General features: G+C 52.2%; 8 protein-coding genes across 8 annotated transcripts; 4 read left to right on the top strand and 4 right to left on the bottom strand.

Moving 5' to 3' along the window:
* Nucleotides 1-191: 191 nt before the first annotated feature.
* M436DRAFT_38376 (putative Separin) lies at nt 192-1,544 on the bottom strand (the record flags this gene model as incomplete). The annotated part of the gene is made up of 2 exons (XM_013575348.1): nt 192-321; nt 397-1,544. 2 exons carry the CDS (start codon nt 1,542-1,544, stop codon nt 192-194), a joined length of 1,278 nt encoding a protein of 425 aa, XP_013430802.1.
* A 5,161-nt stretch (nt 1,545-6,705) lies between these two features.
* M436DRAFT_32805 (uncharacterized protein) lies at nt 6,706-7,086 on the top strand (the record flags this gene model as incomplete). The annotated part of the gene is made up of 1 exon (XM_013575131.1): nt 6,706-7,086. A coding segment is annotated over one exon (381 nt), but the record flags the coding sequence as incomplete, so codon positions are not given.
* A 637-nt stretch (nt 7,087-7,723) lies between these two features.
* M436DRAFT_69557 (uncharacterized protein) lies at nt 7,724-8,909 on the top strand (the record flags this gene model as incomplete). The annotated part of the gene is made up of 2 exons (XM_013575706.1): nt 7,724-8,407; nt 8,463-8,909. 2 exons carry the CDS (start codon nt 7,724-7,726, stop codon nt 8,907-8,909), a joined length of 1,131 nt encoding a protein of 376 aa, XP_013431160.1.
* A 369-nt stretch (nt 8,910-9,278) lies between these two features.
* M436DRAFT_37748 (spindle pole body interacting protein) lies at nt 9,279-11,603 on the bottom strand (the record flags this gene model as incomplete). Its single annotated transcript, XM_013575239.1, has 1 exon — nt 9,279-11,603. The coding sequence occupies one exon, from the start codon at nt 11,601-11,603 to the stop codon at nt 9,279-9,281; it is 2,325 nt and encodes a 774-aa protein (XP_013430693.1).
* Nucleotides 11,604-12,118: 515 nt separating this feature from the next.
* On the top strand, nt 12,119-13,417 carry M436DRAFT_39104 (EF-hand; the record flags this gene model as incomplete). Its single annotated transcript, XM_013575486.1, has 2 exons — nt 12,119-12,217; nt 12,275-13,417. Coding segments are annotated over 2 exons (1,242 nt in total), but the record flags the coding sequence as incomplete, so codon positions are not given.
* Nucleotides 13,418-13,817: 400 nt separating this feature from the next.
* M436DRAFT_38469 (WD40 repeat-like protein) lies at nt 13,818-15,359 on the bottom strand (the record flags this gene model as incomplete). Its single annotated transcript, XM_013575365.1, has 4 exons — nt 13,818-14,865; nt 14,923-15,010; nt 15,065-15,233; nt 15,297-15,359. The coding sequence occupies 4 exons, from the start codon at nt 15,357-15,359 to the stop codon at nt 13,818-13,820; spliced, it is 1,368 nt and encodes a 455-aa protein (XP_013430819.1).
* A 1,245-nt stretch (nt 15,360-16,604) lies between these two features.
* On the top strand, nt 16,605-17,614 carry M436DRAFT_69553 (RNA-binding domain-containing protein; the record flags this gene model as incomplete). The annotated part of the gene is made up of 3 exons (XM_013575705.1): nt 16,605-16,685; nt 16,736-16,892; nt 16,944-17,614. 3 exons carry the CDS (start codon nt 16,605-16,607, stop codon nt 17,612-17,614), a joined length of 909 nt encoding a protein of 302 aa, XP_013431159.1.
* A 1,061-nt stretch (nt 17,615-18,675) lies between these two features.
* Nucleotides 18,676-20,610, bottom strand: M436DRAFT_37835 (uncharacterized protein; the record flags this gene model as incomplete). Its single annotated transcript, XM_013575252.1, has 2 exons — nt 18,676-20,053; nt 20,105-20,610. The coding sequence occupies 2 exons, from the start codon at nt 20,608-20,610 to the stop codon at nt 18,676-18,678; spliced, it is 1,884 nt and encodes a 627-aa protein (XP_013430706.1).
* Between the last annotated feature and the right edge of the window lie 126 nt (nt 20,611-20,736).

The following is a 20,736-nucleotide window of genomic DNA, read 5'->3' as shown; positions in this document are numbered from 1 at the left end:
AAAAGGATGGTGAATCTGGCATGTAAGCTGTTAATAAAAATCACTTACAATTTGTTTCTCTTGCCTGTCGTCATGAAACATGTTTTGAAGGTATGAACAAAAGTCGATTCTCGTATGTGCTTCGTGTAAACCTTTATATTTACATTGTCCAAAAACGCCTCTTCCATGCAAATGCAAATGCTAATGCTCCATCAATTACCAAGGTATATAGGGATGCCATACACCACCGTTGCCGCGCCGTTCAAATATCTCAAGTTGCAAGCATCCCTACCTAGCATTACAGCCTCGGACAAGCTTTTTGCTCGCGTAGTTTCTTCATCCCTCATGACCAAGCGACTTCTGCTTCTGCCTCCTGGTGTGCGTGAAGGCGTCTTGGAAGGTGTCTTTGGCACAGACCTCCCTCTCTTGCGCGGTGTCTTTGGAGGGGCTAATTCTCTGGGCGAAGGTTCGGGTGCAGAAGACCATAGACTCCAATGCTCACCTACTTCCACAGCAAAGCGGTCGATGTCTTTGTCAGTGACGTCCCAAAGAGTGGCGACGACAGCCATGCAAAGACCTTCTCTACTGTCATTGCGATACTTGCTCTCGTCCTCTGTTGTATCGGTGTGCTCTAGTCGTCTGCCAGCGATGAGATAGCTGAGAGGTACGCTGGTAGGTTCGTAATCACCGTGCTCAGTAACTCTGCCGCTAGAACAGCCCATTAACCACACTACTTCGGCGCACTTATCGAGTTTCTTTATGGTGCGGTTGCGAATGTATTGATTTCCGCTGCCGTGACCGAAGTACAGGAGCATACTTTTGTCGGATAGAGCGGTCGCAAAGTCTTTCTCTGAGGGGGTCTTGTTGATGGTCGATTGCCACGACGAAGTTTTCGATGTTGCAAGCGAGTCAAGCAAAGGCGACATGGTAGTCTGCGTCCTAGACAGATCTCCTGAGGGGTTGAGGATAAAGGCTCCAGACTGCTTGTCGACAAAGTATTTCTCCTCGGTACTATCCTTCATCTGGCGACGCATAGCGAGAATACGCTCTCGAAGTGTGAGCATACTGCCGACTCTACTTACACTCACGTTCTGGAGACAGGGTAGACTTTCCCACGGGAAGGCGTGCAGATTTCTGTCCAATATGAGAATAAGATGATTCTGATCGGCTTCGTTGGAATTTGCCGCTTCATGGTAGGACCTCAAAGCATCCATAGTCTCGGTTGCCATGACATCGAAGTCGACTTCGTCATACGCATTGCGTTCGCCATTGAATTGGAGGACATCGATGACAAAGTAGAGTAAGTCGAGTACTTGCTCGTCCATATCGACTTCGCCATCATGATCGTCTCCAAGGCCAATGAACAACTCAACAATGTTGGCGTCAAGCACGAGCTTCTTGATCTTGCTTTTCGTGCCTTGCCTCGATGGGAGATGCCGGTCGAGGATACCGTCTAATGACTTTCTGAAACGAGCCAACAATGCTGAGTCTTTGCGATGCTGAGATAGCACGCCCTTAAAGCCACCAAGCCAGATGTTCTCAATATTGACGATCAGTTCTTGCATACGAAGATCCAATGCTTCTCGCTCATCCCACCAACTCTGCTTGGTTTCCTGTGTCATTGCGCTAGGAGGCTTACTGCAGCTGTAGTTTGAGAGCTCAATGATCTCCTGCAGCTCGGCCTTTCCAGATTCATAGTCAAACGTTGGCGACTCCTCATCATCTTCGATATCCTGCATCTTGTTACGCGTCATTGGCAAGCGTAACAAGAAGGGCGCTTGGTTTGCTCGGTACCGCACAATGTATAGCTCATTGTGGTCTTCACTCAGTGTCAACGACACGGTAGTCCAACTGTTGGGAATAATATCAACATAGTCCCTCTGGAATCTTGCTGCCGACAGATGGCCATGGGAGTCCTGGACTGCGATCTGTACATCGAGATTGTGGCCGGTGTATTCTTTCTCAGCTTCTACGGTACTCATCTCTCGAGAGAAGGCTTCGATGCGAGACATCTCAATGGAGCAAGCTGCACGTGTAGGATGCAATGTCCCAGAAAGCGCCATGCTAGCATTGAGAGCGGAGAGAAGCAGCATAGCTTTCGAACCCAATCCGCATAACTGATGAAAGACAGGCATACCCGCAGTGCTTGCGGATCGACGTTGGATGTTAACGAGACGGTCCTGTGCTTCGCAGAGAAAGCGAGCAAACTCATCATCAGTACGCTTTTGTCTGCTAACCTTCCTCGGCGTGGTAGCGTTGGCAAGAGATAATGGTGTTGACGAGAGCGAAGTTTGCGTCGACGGCTTCTTGCTGGCAGTAGAAGACAGTGCAGGAAAGGATATGGTCGACTCAGGTAAAACGTTGAATGTGAAGTCCAGAGCCAGTTCGTCTCCGAATTTGCGGAGCAGTCCTTCTGCCATCGCCACTTGCTGCAAGATCTCTTGAGCCGAGTCAGACTTCATCGAGTCGGCTCGCTCCAAGAGCTCTAGACCCAGGTCAGTCTCGCCCTGATTGACTAATAAAAGACCACGTTGCCTCAGTGCTGCTGCGCACAGGCTTGACAGGGGTATGTTTTCTTGATTTGAAACAGTAGTTGCAGTCGTGCTTTTGGCCTTTGTGTTTGCGACGTTGGGCGTCTTCATTGGTACCACTTTGGATGCAGGCGTTTTGGCCACGACTCGCTTGGTACTTCGGACAGATGTAGTTCTGGCAATTTTGTCGGGTTGAGCTTTCGAGGCTTCTAACTTCTCTACGAAGCTCTTGCTTGCAAGTCGAGTAGCCATGAACTCGGCCTTTTCGTATTCCTGCTGAGCGTGCTCCCAGGTTTCTTGATCTACTGCAAAAGCATCGCCCCGTATGATTCCTAATTTCACTAGATCGATCGAATCTGCAAGACTGCCATCGTCAACAAAGTTGTTAGTATCGATGCCCTCGACGTATGCCTGCGCTTCTCGCTGGACCGAGATCTTGGTACGCAGCTCAGGCACTCCCACTCGAGTAACCACAGCATCCGCCTGATCCAAATAGTAGCAAGCCTCGGAACTTAATCCTTGGTGTGCGTAGGTTTCTGCAAGATGCAAGAAGCTGTTTAACAGATCCGGCAAAATGGCAGAACATGCAGCGCCGCCGTTGGTACCAGGCTCTGGCGCGGGCGATGAGGCCTCGTTGGCGTCTGCAATAACAAGTTTGTGGACCGCATTGACGAGCTCCTCTTGTGAGGTCGTCGTAGGACTGTTTTGGGGAGCGTGTTGGATTTCTAAGAAACTCATCGTTTGTTGACACAACAACACGTATCGTTTCGCGTGAATCATGGCCTGCTTCACTTGTCCGACGCTTCTCGAGTACAACGAACACACAAAGGCAAACCGCGCTCGAAGAATTTGAGCATGAGATTTTGTTGCATGATCCACGGTAGGGAACGAGCGCATACATTCGGTCGCAGATGACATCGACTTGGCCGCAGGATTCGCTTGTCCTAGTGTTGTCCAAACCTCTGTCTGAGCAAGATGCCATTCAAGCTTCGCGAGAGACGAAACATTTGGTTGACCCAAGAGGTGCACCTCTCCTTCAAGAACGCGACATGCTTTCGAGGAGTAACCCAAACGTAGATACTGCACAGCGAGTTGAGCTGAGGTAGTCAATACTGATGATGGTTCGGGGATGGGCCTGAGATGGTGAATTTGCGAAAGTGTTTCGAGTGCTTCGAGGCGTGGATTGTCCTGACCCTTGACAGCAAAGAAGGCAACCACGAACATCAGTTCTGAGATCAATGCATCCACGTCATCGACTTCCTTCTGAAGGGCTTCCCATGAATCCGATGACTTCAACAAAGATGATAGTCTCTGCATCAGTATCGTGACCTCCCCGACAAGAGCTTCCTTCTTGCTAAATGCTTGCGCCAGTGAGAGAGTTATGTCCAGGTAAGGCGCAAATGTTCTCAGGCCATCGTCCTGGAAGAGTGAGTTGTCCACTATTTTACTAGCCATTATAGTCTCCACAGTGTTGTCGTCTACCAAGCCTGGGAACTCGTTCGAATATCTAAGGACCCGGGTGCACACACGGGCTCGTCGGAGTGGATGACTATCTTCGGTATAGAGCTCCAGAAGTTTAGTACACAACAACCGGAGGTCTGCTGCTACCCTCCTTCGATGTGATGGCTTGAACAAATCTTCTTCGAAGAACGCTAGCTGCACCTCGAGCAAAGTCGCTCGTTTTGATGGACTCAAGGAGCCATCGTCGAAGAAAGCCACACTTTCAGTGTCCTTGGTCGCAGAGGCGTGATACTCGTAAAGGTTACGCCTCAATAATTGAACCTTTTGGTTTGATTGTACGGCAATGGAAAGCGGCTTGTCTTTTGCAGTTTGCGCCATCTCGCTCAAGACACCAGAGCGAATCTGGACGCGGATCGACTCGGCAAAGACCAAACACGATTTGGCGATGGTGCCAAACCTCTCTAACTTTGATGCTAGGAACCCTGCATCTTGTTGTACAGACGGTCGATCACGCAGTATATCGACCGATGCTTTTAGACACCTTATGGCTTGTGGAGACGATTCTTCCGTGTTGGAAGCTGAGAGCTGGAAACAGCGCCAATGAAGGTTGGAGATATTGACCACCAGATGTTCTGCTTCAGAACCCGGACTTGCGTCCAACAGACGAGTGCAAGTCTCAAGAGCTTTGTGAATGGTCTCAATGTGATCGCCGGATGGAGCCAACATTAAGCTGCAGGAGAAAATGCTGGAACTGACAAAAGAGACAACCAATCTTGATCCCACAATTCCAGATGACTCGCCATCCGTGACGTGCTGCCAGCACCAGAGCAGGATGTCAGTGCAGACAAAACTGATTGTGCATAGTAAAAGACCACGCTCGTCTGACACGCACCCGGGCTCTGTTTTCGATTCCTGCGTTAGTAGCTTGGTTGTTGTTTTACGCAGTTTGGCAAGCTCAACCAGCATCTCATTCACTGCCAACGAAGGCAGTATGATATTGCTCCCTAGCATAGATTTGCAAGATGAGACTTGACTACGCAGAATCGCAAGATCTGGGCCATCATCACGGTCGAGGCAGAGCGCCATAGACCGAATAGTACAGTGCAACGACATTTGGGATCCTGAGGCACCATCTGACGTTGACGACATGACCTTGGTATAGCGCAAGGCTTCATCTGGCATACCAAAAGATTCGGCGAGCGCACTCAATGACTTACACAAAACCACAGGAAGGCTCGAGGCAGTATTTTGGGGCTTGTCCAGTCCGACAAGAGTGCTAACACGATCGATGGCCTGTTTGTAAGCCTGGGGTCCGTGATCTCCAGCACGCCTTCTGTAGGCGTCGATGTATCGAGCAAGTGGCTCATGGATCTCTTTCTGGAGGTTTGGCGTATGGCCAGCCAGAGGCCACCATTTGGTCTGGATAAGAAGCGCAGTGGTCTGAAGGCCGAATGCGACGTCGGGCGAGATGTGTGTCTTCGGCGCTGAAGTACGGTCCGCTGAAGACGAAGGCGATGGACACATGGAAAGGAGGAGCTTTGAGAGGGTGTCCAATTGTCTTGCGGCTTTTGTCCGGTCTTTGCAGAACTCGACGGATCGAAGTATGAGTGCGGCGGGAGAGACCGGGTTCTCAAGCAACATATGAGCAAGTGAGGCCTCGATAGTGGCAGGCCGTCCAGAATTCGTAATCAGTCGCAAGACATTCATGTGGTAGGAGATTGCCAGCGACAAGACCTTGACGTCGGACGTGTTACATTCGAGATGCAACAGTGTAGCGAGGGTTTCCCTCTCTGACGAAGGTGCGGGACTGACACCTTCAGACCTTTGATGTATGCAAGTCTTGAGTATGCGCAGCTCCTTCATTGCCAATGTGTCCATCTTGAGAGCGACAAACTTTGAGGAGAGGGCAAGCATGCCCATCTCCAGTTGTAGCGATTCGTCATTCGAAGAGCGGACGGAATGGAGATGTGAGAAGGCGATGCGGGCGCATTCGGCGACAGTATTCAAACCAGACGACGCGGGCTTGGTGCTGCCGGGCGATTGCGAAGGTGAAGGAGTTCTCGTCTTTGTTGCATCGTTCAAGACTTTGAGTGAGACATTGACAACATCCGTGGCCAGTTTGTATCGCTCTTGGACAGTCAAGATGTGGGTCGCATCAGCTGCAGCACTCGGGGCAGCTTTTGCTCTAGTTGCTCTTGTCGGCGGTGGTTTGCGAACGGTTGTTGTCTTTGCCGGTGTTTTCGGAGGCTTCGGTTGGGCATCTTGGGTCGGGACGAGCAGGGACTGTAGGGTAGCGGTGGTGGTCGGCGGACAGGAAGAGGGTGTCGCTATTGCTTTGCGCACCGCCTCGGCCCGGTTTGTCATAAGAGGCATTCTTGGAAGAATTGTCGCTGCATGTTACTGCCAACGTGCCATCACGGTATTTCCAAAGCACGAGCGGCAACTGTCAGTCAGCCTTGATTACTCTCCAAATCGTTAAAGAAACATGCCTTTTTCGGCCCTGTCTCTGGAGCAACCGTTTCGGGCCGGACGTGCCGAGTGTAGCCATGCCCTAAGTGCTCGGAGCGTTGAAATCGCAGAGCCGGCCAAAGTCAAGAACAATTGCAGCGCAACAAGGATCTTTGACAGTATCCATACAAACGCCAGCATGCGAGTCGTCGTCGCCCCTCTACGCCAGGTGCTGTGTCGCCGTCCGTTCTCTTCCTCGATCCGCTATGCCTCAGCTCCCACCTCGGTACCTCGAGTCGCCTCGGTCTGGCAATCCGTCATTCCCAAAGCCTTCAGAAAACCTGATGACCCCGTCTCTGTCGCCGAGCGCGAGAAGGCTCGAGCCATGAAGTCCAAGGACTGGAACCCTGCCACTTTCTTCATCGTCATCGCTCTCCTGATTGGCTCGAACGCAATCCAGATGATTGCTCTGAGAAATGAACGCCAGGGTTTCACACGCAAGACTGAAGCAAAAATTGCTCTTCTCCGAGAGACGATTGAGCGCGTACACCGTGGGGAAGATGTAGACGTGGAACGCGTTCTGGGCACCGGTGTTCCCGAGAAAGAGCAAGAATGGGAAGAGGTCATGCAAGAGCTCGAGTCGGACAACACGCTGTGGAAGAAGAAGGCTCCGCGCGAACCACTGCAGAAAGAAGAAGCTCAGGCCGAAGCACGAGAAGCAGCAGTGATCGAGACTCCCAAGATGGTCTCACAGGCCCCCACCTCCGAGCCTCAACCTGCTGCTCGACGACCTGGTTTCTTCTAAGTCATCCATGTCGTGTCGTAATTCAAGTCATCTAGTATCGCAATTGTCGCTGAACATGGACTTGGTGACTTGGTTGCTGACAAGTCGTCGACCGCGCCCTAACAGTGAGGTACATGCCGTATGTACCGCGCGCCAATCAGAGTGGGGAGCTGCGACTTCCTGGAGCATTGCATTGTGCATATCTGCCGACAATTTGCACGGCTGACCACCAGTTTGCAGACTGCCCGGCCATGACTATGTCCGTGTTTCAACCTTTGTCGCTCTCCTCCACGGTTCTTTAGGTGTTTTCGTGTTGGTGAATGGTTGTTTGCCAGCCGTCGTTCGTCTCAGATCGGATGCAAGGGCGATGATGCGATCCAAGCCAAATCTCCTACCTCCTTCCCTATCATGAGCTTGGCTGTGCAAACGACTTGCGTGGTCTCCACGTGAATTCGTACCAGAGAGAAGGAGTTACAAATCCACTCCTTCCTGCTGGTGTTGTCTCTTACACAACTTCGACATGGCGCCTTTCGCACTCTTCACCCATCGCAGCTTTCGACGCGGTACATCAAGTCAATCAACTCCGGCGTCAGAACCTGCCACTGCTCAGCAGAAGACCGCCATGGGTGGCATGTCCTCCAAGGCTGCTTCAAGCGTCAATGAGGTACCGCACAAGAAATTGAGACCTCGCTCGTCGTCCATGAACCTTCTCAAGCGCAATCGCACTCCATCTGCAAACACTACCGTGCGAACCTTGACCGTCACCCAGCCTTCGACCAGTGCAGATACGACGACCATTGAAGTCTCCGAGTCAGAAGCAGATTATACCAGGATATCTCTTGCTCGCCGCTCAGACTCACAGTCAACCGTCAAAACGCTCAGCGATTCTGTACACTCGAGTCGATTTGATCCCATCAAGGATACCAGCTTCGAGTCGGATGCTAGCTCAACAAGAACGGCTACTCGTGTGTCTCCTCCATCCAATGAAGTCGTTGTCTTTGGGGCAGACGAAGAAACTAGTGGCATGAGCACCCCCGTACAACATCGCCCATCAAAAACACCTCAGATCCAGCTGCCTACTCCTCCATTCTTGACTGAAGACAGCCCTACCAAATATGGCTTACGCGTTACACACTCTCCCTCTCCTGATCTCTACATGGCGTCCGCGCAAAGACAGAAGATGACCGGTGCTGGCCTCTTCGTGGTATGTGACGCAATCGTTCCATTCTTTGTCACACAGCTCGACTCACGCCTTACAGCATGCCACTACTCAGCAAAGGTCTGCGACCTTGACACTGCCAGTTGACCAAGCAAATCCCGGCGCCAAAGACTCTATACTTGCTCAAATTTCGCCCGCTCTGCCATTGTCAGACAAGACAAATCACCCACCTGATCATTCAGCTTCGCTGCCCAAATTACCGCACACTCATAACCATCCTTTCAAGGACGCACCTCAGGAGCACGTCGCACATGCCCTTCCGCTACGAACTTCACAAAAGACATGCTATCGCGAACATGACATCTGGCAGCGTATGGGCTCCAATTACAAGCACCCTGTCGCTTGTGCCATCTGCGACGGATACGAGCCTCCTGGTGACGACTTTATGACCTGTTTATGGTGTGAGATTCATGTCTGTGGACGCTGCTACGCGGCATTCGTGGCCAATGGGGTGACGGCTATGATGGCCAGGCAGCAAAAGAGGTGACGCATAGGCACATTTAAGGGTCAATGTGTTGGGAGCAAGAGCGGGATCTGCGTGGTTTCTCGAGCACGGAGTCATCATTCGGTTGCATGGAGATACCATGTCCAGCGAGGTGTTGAGGCGTTTGCATATGGGCCCCTAAGGAGCAATAAGTCCGACGTAGAGTCGTTTGAATGCGACAATCATTTCTCTACTGACTCGAGACTAATATGCTTGCTTGTCACGCCATTCTGTTAGTCATGAAGACATTTCCAGAAAGGTGCAGTCCAAAGAGTCATCACATTAACGTCTAACTCTATCCAATCTATATTCCCTAACGCTCTCAAACTCCAAACCATGGTATCTAAATGCAAAGCCCAAAAGCACCGTCATCTACACCAACAACCCACTGTCCTCCCTCTCAGCCTTAGCAAGCACAACCCTATCAAAAGCCGCCTGCTCAAACCTACCCAGCGCAGCCCAAAAATGCCTACCAGCCTCATGAACCCTGATCTTATCAATCAGGTCGGCAACAGTCTCTCTGACATCAAGTCTCGGATGCATAAGTCCAAGAGCAAGATAAAACATGCCCGTTTGCCTATCGTTCATCACCGCTGGACCGCCATATGCAAATACCGAAAGCAATTGGTTGATTTGCTCGTATGTAGTTACTCTGGCGCAGATGGCGAGGTAGACAGCTGCAGAGGCATCGCCGCCAAGACGCAGTTTTGTGAGTTTGTCGTGCAAATGCTGGAGATCGAGGTCTTGGATTGGACGGAGGGAGAACATGACGCTAAAGTCTTGGATGAAATTGTAGTAGCTTCGTGTCTTGGTCCAGCCTTCGATGCGAGTGGCGTTGGCGGCTAGTTCGCGCATCTTGGCTTCTTGGGTTGGCCATATGTAGCCATGACCTGCCACAGCTGGATCCTCCAATGCAGCATCCAGCACTGTCATTGGCGAAGGGAAGTCCAAGGTGGCTGTAGCTGGCGAGACTGGCGAGCCGGGCGGGTAGTATGCAAAGATCGCCGAGGCACCATAGACCAGCTCTTCGAAAGATGCTGCTATGCGGATAAACTTCAGGATCCAAAGACGAAACTTCAGACGGACGGCACCTTCACCACGGCGTTCGGCGATCGAGGCAAGAACGCTAGACATGAACGCTACATCGCCAGTAGGGTCTCCAGCTCCGGATGGTATGGACGGGAAGCCACTCATGCCTGCACCTGTTGCTGTGCCAGCTGATGAGACGGGTCCTGGTGCATTGTGCTGTTGAGGCATTCCATGTCCGTTTTGTTGGAAGAACAGGACACCTTCGGTCAAAGGAGCTTGCTCAATCTTTGGACTGATCTTGATACGTCCCGTTGGCAGATCGCACATAAGATCCCACCATTGGGTATGTGTAGCAAAGGCAGGATTAGTGACACCAGCAATGAAGCCTGGTACCTTGAGCAAGTCGTCGATCTTGGTAAGATCGGTATATGGGAACGCGTGACGGGTGAAGCCTCGTAGGAAACCACCAGAGGCCAGAGAACATGCAGCTAGCACAGCTTCTGCGACTTCTGAAGAAGGCAGGTTATGACCGATAAAGATGATGCGCTTTTGACTCAGCAATGCATTAAGAAGAACAATGATGGGATGTGTAAGAGGACCAGAGGTGGTCAGATGAGGATGGTGCTGAGTAAAAGGTTGAGGAGAGGCCGAGTGAGGCGTGCTGAAAGTCTGGATAAGTTTGATGATGGAAAAATCGCCGACAGTCTCGGGAGACAAAGCAGTGGGGATCTTGATGGGGACCGGGATCTTGTTGTAATGCACGACGGTATCGTACTCATGGGTGTCTCGTGGCAAACCATATCGTTGACGAGGCAGCTGCTGTTGGAGTTGTTTGTCTTCAGACTGGTCTTTGGCCTTGTCCTCCTGGACACGTCTATGGACCATGGCCTCGAACTTCTCGATGAACAGATCTTTGACATCAGAGGCTTGGAGAATGTACCGTTCCTGGAATGATAATCGTGGGAGAAGTGAGAGGTCCATGGCGTTGACAGATTCGTACAAAGAGGCCAGAGTTTCGATTGTGGGAGAGCGGAAGTAGTCCTCCAATGCTAGGAGAAGCAGTGGCTTGTATATGTGCAAGAACGAGTGCCTTGTGCAAATTGCCATGGCCTTTACTATAGCACCTCGCTTTACGTTGGCATCGTGCTTGGTGTTGACAAGATTGAGGACGTATACCAGCGGAGTGCCTTGTGTGCTCTTGACAGCGTCGTCTTCGGACTCGGCATCTTCTGTATTGTCGTCGGAATCATTGTCCAGGGCGGGTTCGGCTGTATTTGCGTTGTCAGAGCTGGCTTCGGCTCGCATTTTCTTCTTCTCTGCCCTCCGTTGATTACGTCTGTCTCTTCTCTGCTGCAATTCGTCCTCTGTGGACTGGTCCTTGTGCAAGAAGAAGATGGTCCAGTCCTGGCTACGCAAATGAGTCTGGTCGGGCAGCATGAGTTCGGCCAACATGTGCTCGTCGCCGCCGATTGGAGTGGGATATTGATGCTCCATGACGGAGCCCGTGTCAATGTCGAATGAGGCGACCAGAATGTACTCGACATGGCGCTCGGTAGAGTCTTGAGGATACTGAGGACGCGGCTTTCGCTTGCGACGGGGCATGCTGGGCGAGCGAGCAGCGTGTGACAGCGAAGGCCGTATTGTCGGACCAAAGGTAGCAGAAGGCATAACGTCGTAAGAAGACTGCTTGCGCGACGGGAACGAGGCCAGCGAGGGACGGCGTGCAGCGGTAGGACCCCCTGACATTGCGGCGGCAGGAGCGATTGGATTGGATTGGCTGTTGGTGCCACTGCTGGTCTGGCGCTGCAGAGCCATTGAAGCTTGTGTTATTGCCGCAACTCCATGTGCCAAATCAACGTTGATGCTCGACACAAAGAGTCTCTCTTCAACTTGTCGACCTCCTTCTCCACATGCCCCAGGGTCCAAGTCGGAGATCTGCAGCCAAGCATAGATAGACCCGGCGCTGTTTTTAGCGCGCGCGGCAGCGGGAGACGGCGGCGGCGGCGTTTGGCTCCCCCGGTGTGTGTTTGTTTGTTGAACCGACTGCCCGCCTGACAACCGCCACTATACCGCTACTTGATTGCCATACACATTCGACCTTTTCCATTCTCAGCCCTATTGCGACTGCTATGGTCAGCATCAACCCATCTCTCGGCTCTGCTCATTTGGTTGACAATCGTTAGGCTTCACCGACCAAGTTGTCGTTCAACTCGCCGCGCTCTCCGCGACCATCGCCCTTCCGCCGCCCCGACTCGGACGCTCTCCTGCGCTCTCCTTCGACAGTTCGCGATCCATCTGAATCGCCTACCAAGCCTCTGTCTCCTTCTCTGTCGCCTGAGAAATCTAATCCCTTTGTACGACGACCTTCACAATTGACCACCGGCGACCGTCCAAGGAGTCTCTTCGCCCGTCCCACCAGCCGTCTCAGCATCGCAGAGTCTTCGTCGAGGCCAACATCCTCTGGCGTTCTGGCTCCGCCTATCTCTTTCTCCCGCCATGCTTCGCGCACTTCAGTAGACTTGGACCAATCCGCTCCTCCATCACCTTCGCCCGCCGCACCCTATGAGGAGTCACCAATGCCGGGAGACGGTGCCTCACTGTCGTCTCCTCGAGACCTTCCGCCACCTTCGCCGCTCGCTGTACCAAGCTCACCAGCCGTCGCACCGAGTTCGCCTACTGTTGCGCCATTGTCACCTCTAGGACCTCGCTCGCCCCTTCTATCACCATCCTCGACCCGGCCTATGCGACCGACCGCTCAACGTACTGTCACATCGTCCACTCAGGCTACCATCCGAGCTCCTGTGTTTGGCAGACCCACTTCCCGCGAATCGCCCACAGCCCCGGCCACAAGACCAGCCCCTACCACAAGACCGAGCTACAGTGCCCCTTCAAGGCCGAATTACACCGCTCCAGTCCAGATGGCTACTGGCCAATACTCTCATCTCCCACAATCTCTGCTACGAAGCATGCGCGAATCTTTCGAAGTCTTGGACAACTCAAACACCGGTGCCATCACCTCTGCCAGCGTCGCCGATATGTTGCAGCAGATGGGCATGGACTCTTCGCCCAAGGCTGTCGCTGCTTTCTTCCCTCCCAACACTCCTTCTTCAATCTCCCTGGGTCGCTTCTTGGACTTGCTATCTGCACCGCTAGCTGAGATCAGCGAGCCATCTGAGCTTGCCGCGGCATTTGCTGCTTTCGACGTCGATGACAGTGGTCAGATTGACAAGCACGAGCTCAAAGATGCTTTGCTCAATACGGCCCCTGAGCCTGGCGCCGAGGACTTCCGACTTTCAGATCAGGAAGTGGATGCTATCATGAGCCAGTTCTCGTCGAGGAGGGCTTTCGGTGCCAAAGGTGTTTTCGGCAAAGAGTTGGCCGGCGGTAACCAGAAGAGAGGTGAGGTCTTTAGATACAGAGACTTCATCTCGAATATCTCGGGTAATGGTGGTGTTGAAGGTCCTGAGCAAGTGGCCACTTGAACTGGCTACGGCAGTGCTGGGTCAATTGTTCTTTATTCTATCATTGTTGATATCCTTGAGGCGTTTTGGTATACCTTAGGTGGTTGCGGAGTTGGCTGGTTTGGGTATACACGATATGTATTGCACTTTTCCCTATCCTTCTACTTGAGTTCATCTGTGGCCGGGACACCCTTCTCGATCCAAGTCACGGCTACTGATAGCATGTACAAGATCACATACATGACTCGTCATCAAATGTCCGTATAGTGACCCTGCTTCTTGTCGCAAGGTGCATGTGTCAAATGATCCCTTGCATGACAGCACAATCTACCCGTCCAATTGAAAAATACCCTCTGCTCCTGCAGATGTCTAGCAAACATTGTATACCTGTACATCCGCTGGGTGCATCTCAACGACGTTTCTACTTTGCAGATTCAGGCTTCCAGACGATCAACCGGTGGTCGAATCCACCACTGACCAACCATTCTTGCCTTTCGTCACCCGATGACACCCAACCAGCACTGAGACATCTGATTTTGCTACCGGGTTCGTGGCCCTTGAGCGTGGCGATGATTTTGCCAGTCTTGGCTTCGATGCCACGGATTGCCCCATCGTCGCTGTTGACCCAGACGCCTGTGCCGTCCGGCCGCCATGTGAGTGCGGGAGTACTGTAGGCGGTCTGGGGTGCCATGGTTGTGCAGTGAATCAAGATGGCGGCTGATTCGCGGTCTTGTAGAGCAAGTGCAGCGCGTGCCTGTGAAGCCTGAGTCTCTTCGGCAGGGACGATAGATGCCAGTGAGGCATCTCCCTCCATCGAAGGGACCATCAAGCGTACGATTAGTAGTTTCATGTGGGGAGTGGCACTCGTTGCAACTGCGACAAGAGTGCTGTCTCTTGGGCAGGTGGCAATCGCAGAGGGTGTGAATGCGATCCAGGCATTGCTGTGGGGCGCTAGATTCTGCTTGCCAAGTAGACATGCTTCGCTGTCAACACTGTAGTAGAAGAGATGGGTCGAGTCTCTGCGCGTGACAATCAGAACAATGGAATCATTGTCGGGATGCTTGATGAAGAGAAGTGCCTCAGGATTGGTCGGAAGCGAGATGGATGCAGTTGGAGGCGGCAGTGTAGGAGAATTATTGCCAGCGATGTCCAGCTGATAAAGATGTACCTTACCGTCCCAGCCAGCTGTTGCGAGCCAGGTTGCGTTCTCAGACTCGTGGGTCGCGATCTGCACAACATATTTGGTATGATCGCGGCGCTTGTCAAGGACCTCACCCTGCAGGTCACTTATCGCCAACTGTCCAGACATGGAAGCTGTCAGCAGGTGCGTCTGTTTCAGCACAGCAGTCGAGAGCACTGGTGAGTCGTGCATTGCCAATAGCGAATTCTTGAGCGTGCATGCAGGCAACTCATGAACATTGAGCCGGCGGTCAGCTGTCGTAGCTACCAACAGCGGTTCGGATGCATCGCTATACGCAGGTCAATCACGCATTGTTCTCTTGGATAACATGGCTCAATTGGCTTACGCAGCAGTCGTGTTCGCTACCAGAGGTAACGACACATGAAGGATGTTGGAACGTGTTGGGCCCGATATCTCGTTCGGCAAGGCGGGTGCTGGGAAGGAATCAATATATTGGGCTTCGGCAAAACGAAACAACAGTTGCTAACCGTGGTGGCCCCAGCCGTGAGCACCTTCATCTGTGCCGAGTCTTTCGAACTGCAGGCTCACATCAAAGGTTCGTTTCTCTTCGAGAATTTTCTCGATGGTCAGGTCGCCCTTGTTTGTCGACCCGGCGCTTGATGGAAGGCCAGCCTCCCTGATAAAAGCGTCCAAAGTCTGACATTGAGATAGTTCAGCATGAGATGTCCTGATGATGAAGCTGTGTGGGAGAGTTCAAACCTCATCGTAGCTGTTGGCTTTCAGGAAGCGGGCGACGATGATTGCTGCCTCACTCGATGACATTTTGAGCGCAAGGATATCGGATAGGGTCGCTCCTGCTCCTGCTGTTTGGGACTGGTTTGGCTTGGTGGCGGTTGAAGTCTGGCAGTTTCCCTCGGTTGATTGACAGCGACTTCCCCAAGATTCTGGGGGCCGACGTCGAACTGCACCGCACCTTCTGCACGTCCGCGTTGCTCTTGATAATACTTTTGCCGCTTTGTGTCACGACGCGAGCCTGAAGCCAGGTTGGAATAGCTGTGTACTCGCTTACCGTCAGTGCATCATGCATCGCGCCTCCACATGATTCTTCACGGGATGCGGCACGGGTAGGTCTGAAAACATCTTGTGTAACAGTCGACTGCGCAGGATTCGGTCCTTTCGCTCGAACCGACCCTCGATATACCTTGTGCGGTTGATATAGCCGCCATCGAAGCCCCTGTTTGGTGGACAGAGCCGCGATACACGTTGCTTCTGTGGACGCCCGCCGTACGCCGGTTGCTTCATAAGTATGTGCCGTGCCGCGAAAATGATAGATCACAGTTCTTGATCCATCCCAGACCAGAGCGTCTGCTTTATTCGAGTCTGCAAACAACATTCTTGACCCCAACCAGTGGTTTCACCGCTACCGGTCTCGCATCCAGCCCTGCATATCAATCTGACCCATCTGCGATTGACCAAACGCTTTGGCCACTTGCAAGAGGATCATTTCAACAACGGAGAATCGGAGAGTCAGCCTTGCTTCCCCTGTTCATTGACTGCCACCTGTAGGACAGCTTTACCCTATCACCATCCTGATCTCGGTGGGGTGGTCAATACGAGGGCATGGCGACAGGCCTCGTGCGAATGGCTTGCTGATTACTGTGCTAGGGCGCCGACCATCTCGATCGTCTCGGGTGACGCATCCCGGCAATCAGAGCTGTTTGTACAGGTCCGCTTTGAGATGTTGCTCGCAAGATTGCAGTCGAGGTCCAGACAGGGAACTGATTCGCTGCTGGCACCTCACGTACTTCATGCATTCAAGCTGTATAGTCGGCGCTGCTCATCTTTGACTTGTACAAATAGAGCGGCGCTCGACCGATGTGCCAATTGACCTTTCTGGTTCATCCCTCTTGTTTGCAGAAGGTTTCATCTCGAGGATCTAACATTCCTTCCAACAACAGTTCTTGTTCTTTGCACTTTTTGAGAATCATTGATCATTGCGAAGCGCCTTTCCAATCTGCACCATCATCACCTCTGCCAAATCGCCCACGTACAGATATGCTTTCTCAGATGCCTCTTATGCACTGTCAGTTTCCTCCCTCCCGGGCAAAAAGCTGTGGTGAAGGAGACTTCTTTTTTTACATTGAAGGCGTAGGTCGCAAACTCTATTCAACATATCAAACTCTAATTCTGAGGTACAGCTTCCACCATACTATACCTGGGGAATGTTGAAAGATCTCACCAGGAAAGTCGCTCCACATCCAGGATGGACCGAAATGGCCTCGACTCCGCAAGGCATGCAAAAGGGACGCGGCTGGATCAAAATCAAGCGGGCCAAAGATGCATTCAACCTTTATGGTACGTTGAACTCTCAAGTCGAGGTAATGATAGAATCTGACCATGTCCAAGGATTCTTGACCAATGGCTCGCCTTCTCTGAGACCACTCAAGGTTTACCTCTGGTCAACAGCTCGATCACCTCCAGAACTATTGCGATGTAACGATGCTCCACACCCGATCCAACGGTTCTCATCGCCACAGATTGTCAGCGCCTACTCTACTCGTCTGAGTACACCTATCAGTAGTACCACACCTATGAGCACCCTCATGAGCACCCCTATGAGTACGCCCATGAGTACGCCAATGCACGGAAGTCCGGTATTCCATCACTCGCCTCCTCTAACTCCGAGGAAGATGAGTCCAACATATGTCTACACACCGAACCACCGTCCCATAAACGCCACAGGTGGACTCGTTCAGACCAAGTCAAGAGGTATCTTCATAAGTCAATTGGACTATGGGGTCGATCAGCGGCAACTAGAGGAGTACCTGCGCAGGATTGGACCCTTCGACAGCTGCGAGATCCGACGGAATCCGGCTAGTGGTCGATCGCGCGGCATAGCAACAGCCAAATTTGCATCTACCGAGGCGGCCGCCAGAGCGATTCAAGTTTTGCATGGTCAGAAGCTCATGCGTAACACAATCAGCGTGCGCTTTGACACTGAGAAGGAGACTGTCATATCATCGAGCTCGACCAAGAGTCACCATGGAGGTCTCATTATTGCCAATGGCTCGAAATGAAACATCAACTCACGCCGAAGACAAGTATCCCACCAACCAGGAGATGCGAATGCGTTATCTGAGCAAGAATCATCAGCGAATAGTATCACTTATCCATCATGTGCCGTGCAGTGACTGCAGCATCGCTTCCCCGCACCTGTAATGAGTACGTGACTAGCGTGATGGCCATGTTGTGTAACCACAAGAAAGCCTCCTCCTTCACATGCATCTATCCCATCATCACCGACGAATGACAACTTCTACCAAACGAGTGTAGCTCTTCCTGAGGCGTAAAGAAAACGTAAGCACAGCACATCTACATGTTGCATCTCGAATACGGAAGCCGAGCCGCGAGAATCAGGTTTGTGATCTCAAGGTGCTGCACACGTTGCTCTCCCCAGATGATACAAGACGCAATTCTGAAGTCATTGTTGCATGTGCAAATGTGATCCAGAACGAACATACCCATGGGTTGGATATTCTCAGCCGAAGGTGTGTCTGGTCAGACGATACCTAGAATCAGGCTGGAAAGCTGTTCGGACTGGTTGCCACTGCCGTTAGCAAAAGAGCTGCAAGACTCCGCCGCTGTTCGCATCGTGAAAATGCGGAGCAAGAGGTGATGGGGTTTTGCACATGCAGAAGTTGGGTCTGGAGAGAAATCGCGCAAATGCACAATCTTTGAGAACCTGCACAAGCTAAGCAAGGCGTGTTTGGGCTTCTCAGCATCAATGATCAAGACTTGTCTATCACTCTTTGTGGTGGCCTCTAACTGGAGAATCGGTAGTACAAGCAACACTACTCTTGGATGTTTGTAGGCACCATGTTTTCAGACAGCAGTGAATTGACTTTCGGCACATCAGAATAGTGGGAAGGCCATTTGGGATCCCAAAGGAAGCAATTTGAAGCCTCTAGCCACGGGGAAGAAGCGAAGGGAATGAATAAGCAAAGTGCAGTGAATCGAACCAATCATGTTTCCACCCTTCCACACACTTGGGGGACTCCAAAGAACAAAGGTGATTAATTTGTTTTCATATTGTATACATTATATATTTATTCCTATAGTTGATGAGCAAGCGACAGGGTCACCCGCGGACCTTGTCAGCCTCGCGATTAATCTGTTTCATATCCTCAAAACACGCTTCCCACAGACATCTCTCGCAACAGCAGTTACCTCCCAAAGCACCAGCAGCCCACTCGCGACGATCTTTGACTGGCAACTCGATGTCGCAATAGTGGCTGAGTACCTCTTCACCTTTCTTGAGTCCAGCCTTGTACTTGATACCTCCACGCACCTCGCTACCATGCCAAACTGGTCGATCTTCGAGCACGCGGAAACGCACGTCGCTGGACCAGCGCCACGTAACGTTGGGATTGCAGCTGTGGTTTGCAAGACACCACATAGGGTGCACAGCACTGACCTCAGGGCCACGAGCCACGCCGCCGCCAGAACCACTCAAGCGAGCAGAAGCAGTGCCCCTGAACTTTGCGTACAAGGTATTGAAGACCCAGACATCGTATTGAGGGTTTTTGAAAATGTCGACGTCCATTTTTTCGAGCATGTTGAAGGGGAGCACAACGTTGGCTTGGAAGCTGAAGGGTAGGGTGCGTGGGAAGGGTGACTCGGTGCTATGGCGATCGTGGGGGCGCCAGTGCTTGGAGAGGTCGAGGGTGTGGTAGTCGCCCCAAATAAATTTGACGTACTTGATGTCCAGGGGGTGGATCTCTTGGGTCTCGGCCATGGCTAGGGATCTGAGCAGCAGGAGAGAGTATAGAGCGTTGGCGGCTTCGGCGGGTGGGACGTCCTTTGCGATGTCCTCGACACCACGGTCACAGACGGCAGGATGGTACTCCTCTTGAGCGAGGTCGCTGCACTTTTCACTGCAGAAAACGACCTCGCAATCCGTACAGGCCACAACGTCCGCCGAAGCTGGGTCGCTGAGCTCAGGGAGGTCGGCACTGCACGCATCGCACAGCGCGTCCTGGAGACGGTTGTTGGCGGTAAGAAGCGATGTCTCCGACAAGGCGATCTCTCCAGGTGCAATATCTTCCTTTGCAAAGACACCCAATTGTGTGACGAACTTCTCCGCGCCATCGCCCTCGGTCAGAAGTGGCAGCTTTGTAGCCTTGACCTCGAGTCTCGGTGCAACTTTCTCCATCTCTGCGTTCAGGAACTCTAAGCTCTCGTCGGAGCAGCGATCGGGCTCGTGTTCGTTCCAGGGATAGCACTCTCTACGCACCATGCCTTCGTCAGGGAACTGGTCGAGTCCGAACTTGAAGCCGGGCTTGTTGTACTCGTCTGGCTGGGTGTCGCGGAGCCAATCGTCAATCGCGGCGTGGATAACGTCCAGGGTCGCTTCGATCGTAGGGTCTTCTCCAAAGAGGTCTTGAGCCTTGAAGCAGTACTCGGCGGCACTTCTCTGGCAACCAATCACGTGGAGACACTGAGCAAGCAATGCATAGCTAACGGGCGTCAGGATAGACGCAGCAACGACAGTGAACAACAGCACTTACACTTGGAAAGAAAAGAGTCCCTTGGTCCAGACCAAAACCTCGATGTCCGATACATCGACGTCTACAAGCTGATGCTTGTTTCTCAGCATGAACTCAGGGTAGAGATGAGCCAGGATCTCGGCATTCTCGAGGATGTTCTGGTGTCTGTATTCCAACGACTCTTTCGAGATGCTCAAAGCCAGCGACTCGATAGCCTCGTCGCAAAACTCATCCTCGTTGTTGATGGCATCGATGAGCAGGAGAGCCTTGTATGCCGAACCGATAGCAAGATCAGGGTATCCGACCTCGACATAAGCCTTTGCGATGCGCAGGTAGAGATCAATGTTGTAAGGGTGTTCGGGCAAGAAGCTGCAAAGCTCGTGCAAAGCATTTAGACGTTTCCTAAGTTCGGGATTGGTGATGTGGGGATAGTGTTCGTCGGTCGACAAGTCCCACTCTCGCGAGAAGAGAGTCGAGCGTGGTGCATAGGGAAGATCATCAGACTCGGTACGGTGGTGACCATTCATTTTGGCATTTTTCTCATTCTTGTAACTGCTGATGGTTGCGTTCAAGCGGGCCATGGCCTCTTCGATCCTGTGGAAGGAGAAAGCATCCTCGGAAGACGACATCCTGAACTGTGTGGTCGCAATGCC

Source organism: Aureobasidium namibiae, assembly GCF_000721765.1.
Source record: "Aureobasidium namibiae CBS 147.97 unplaced genomic scaffold scaffold_2, whole genome shotgun sequence".
NCBI lineage: Eukaryota > Fungi > Ascomycota > Dothideomycetes > Dothideales > Saccotheciaceae > Aureobasidium > Aureobasidium namibiae.
This window is presented reverse-complemented; position numbering and strand designations above follow the sequence as displayed.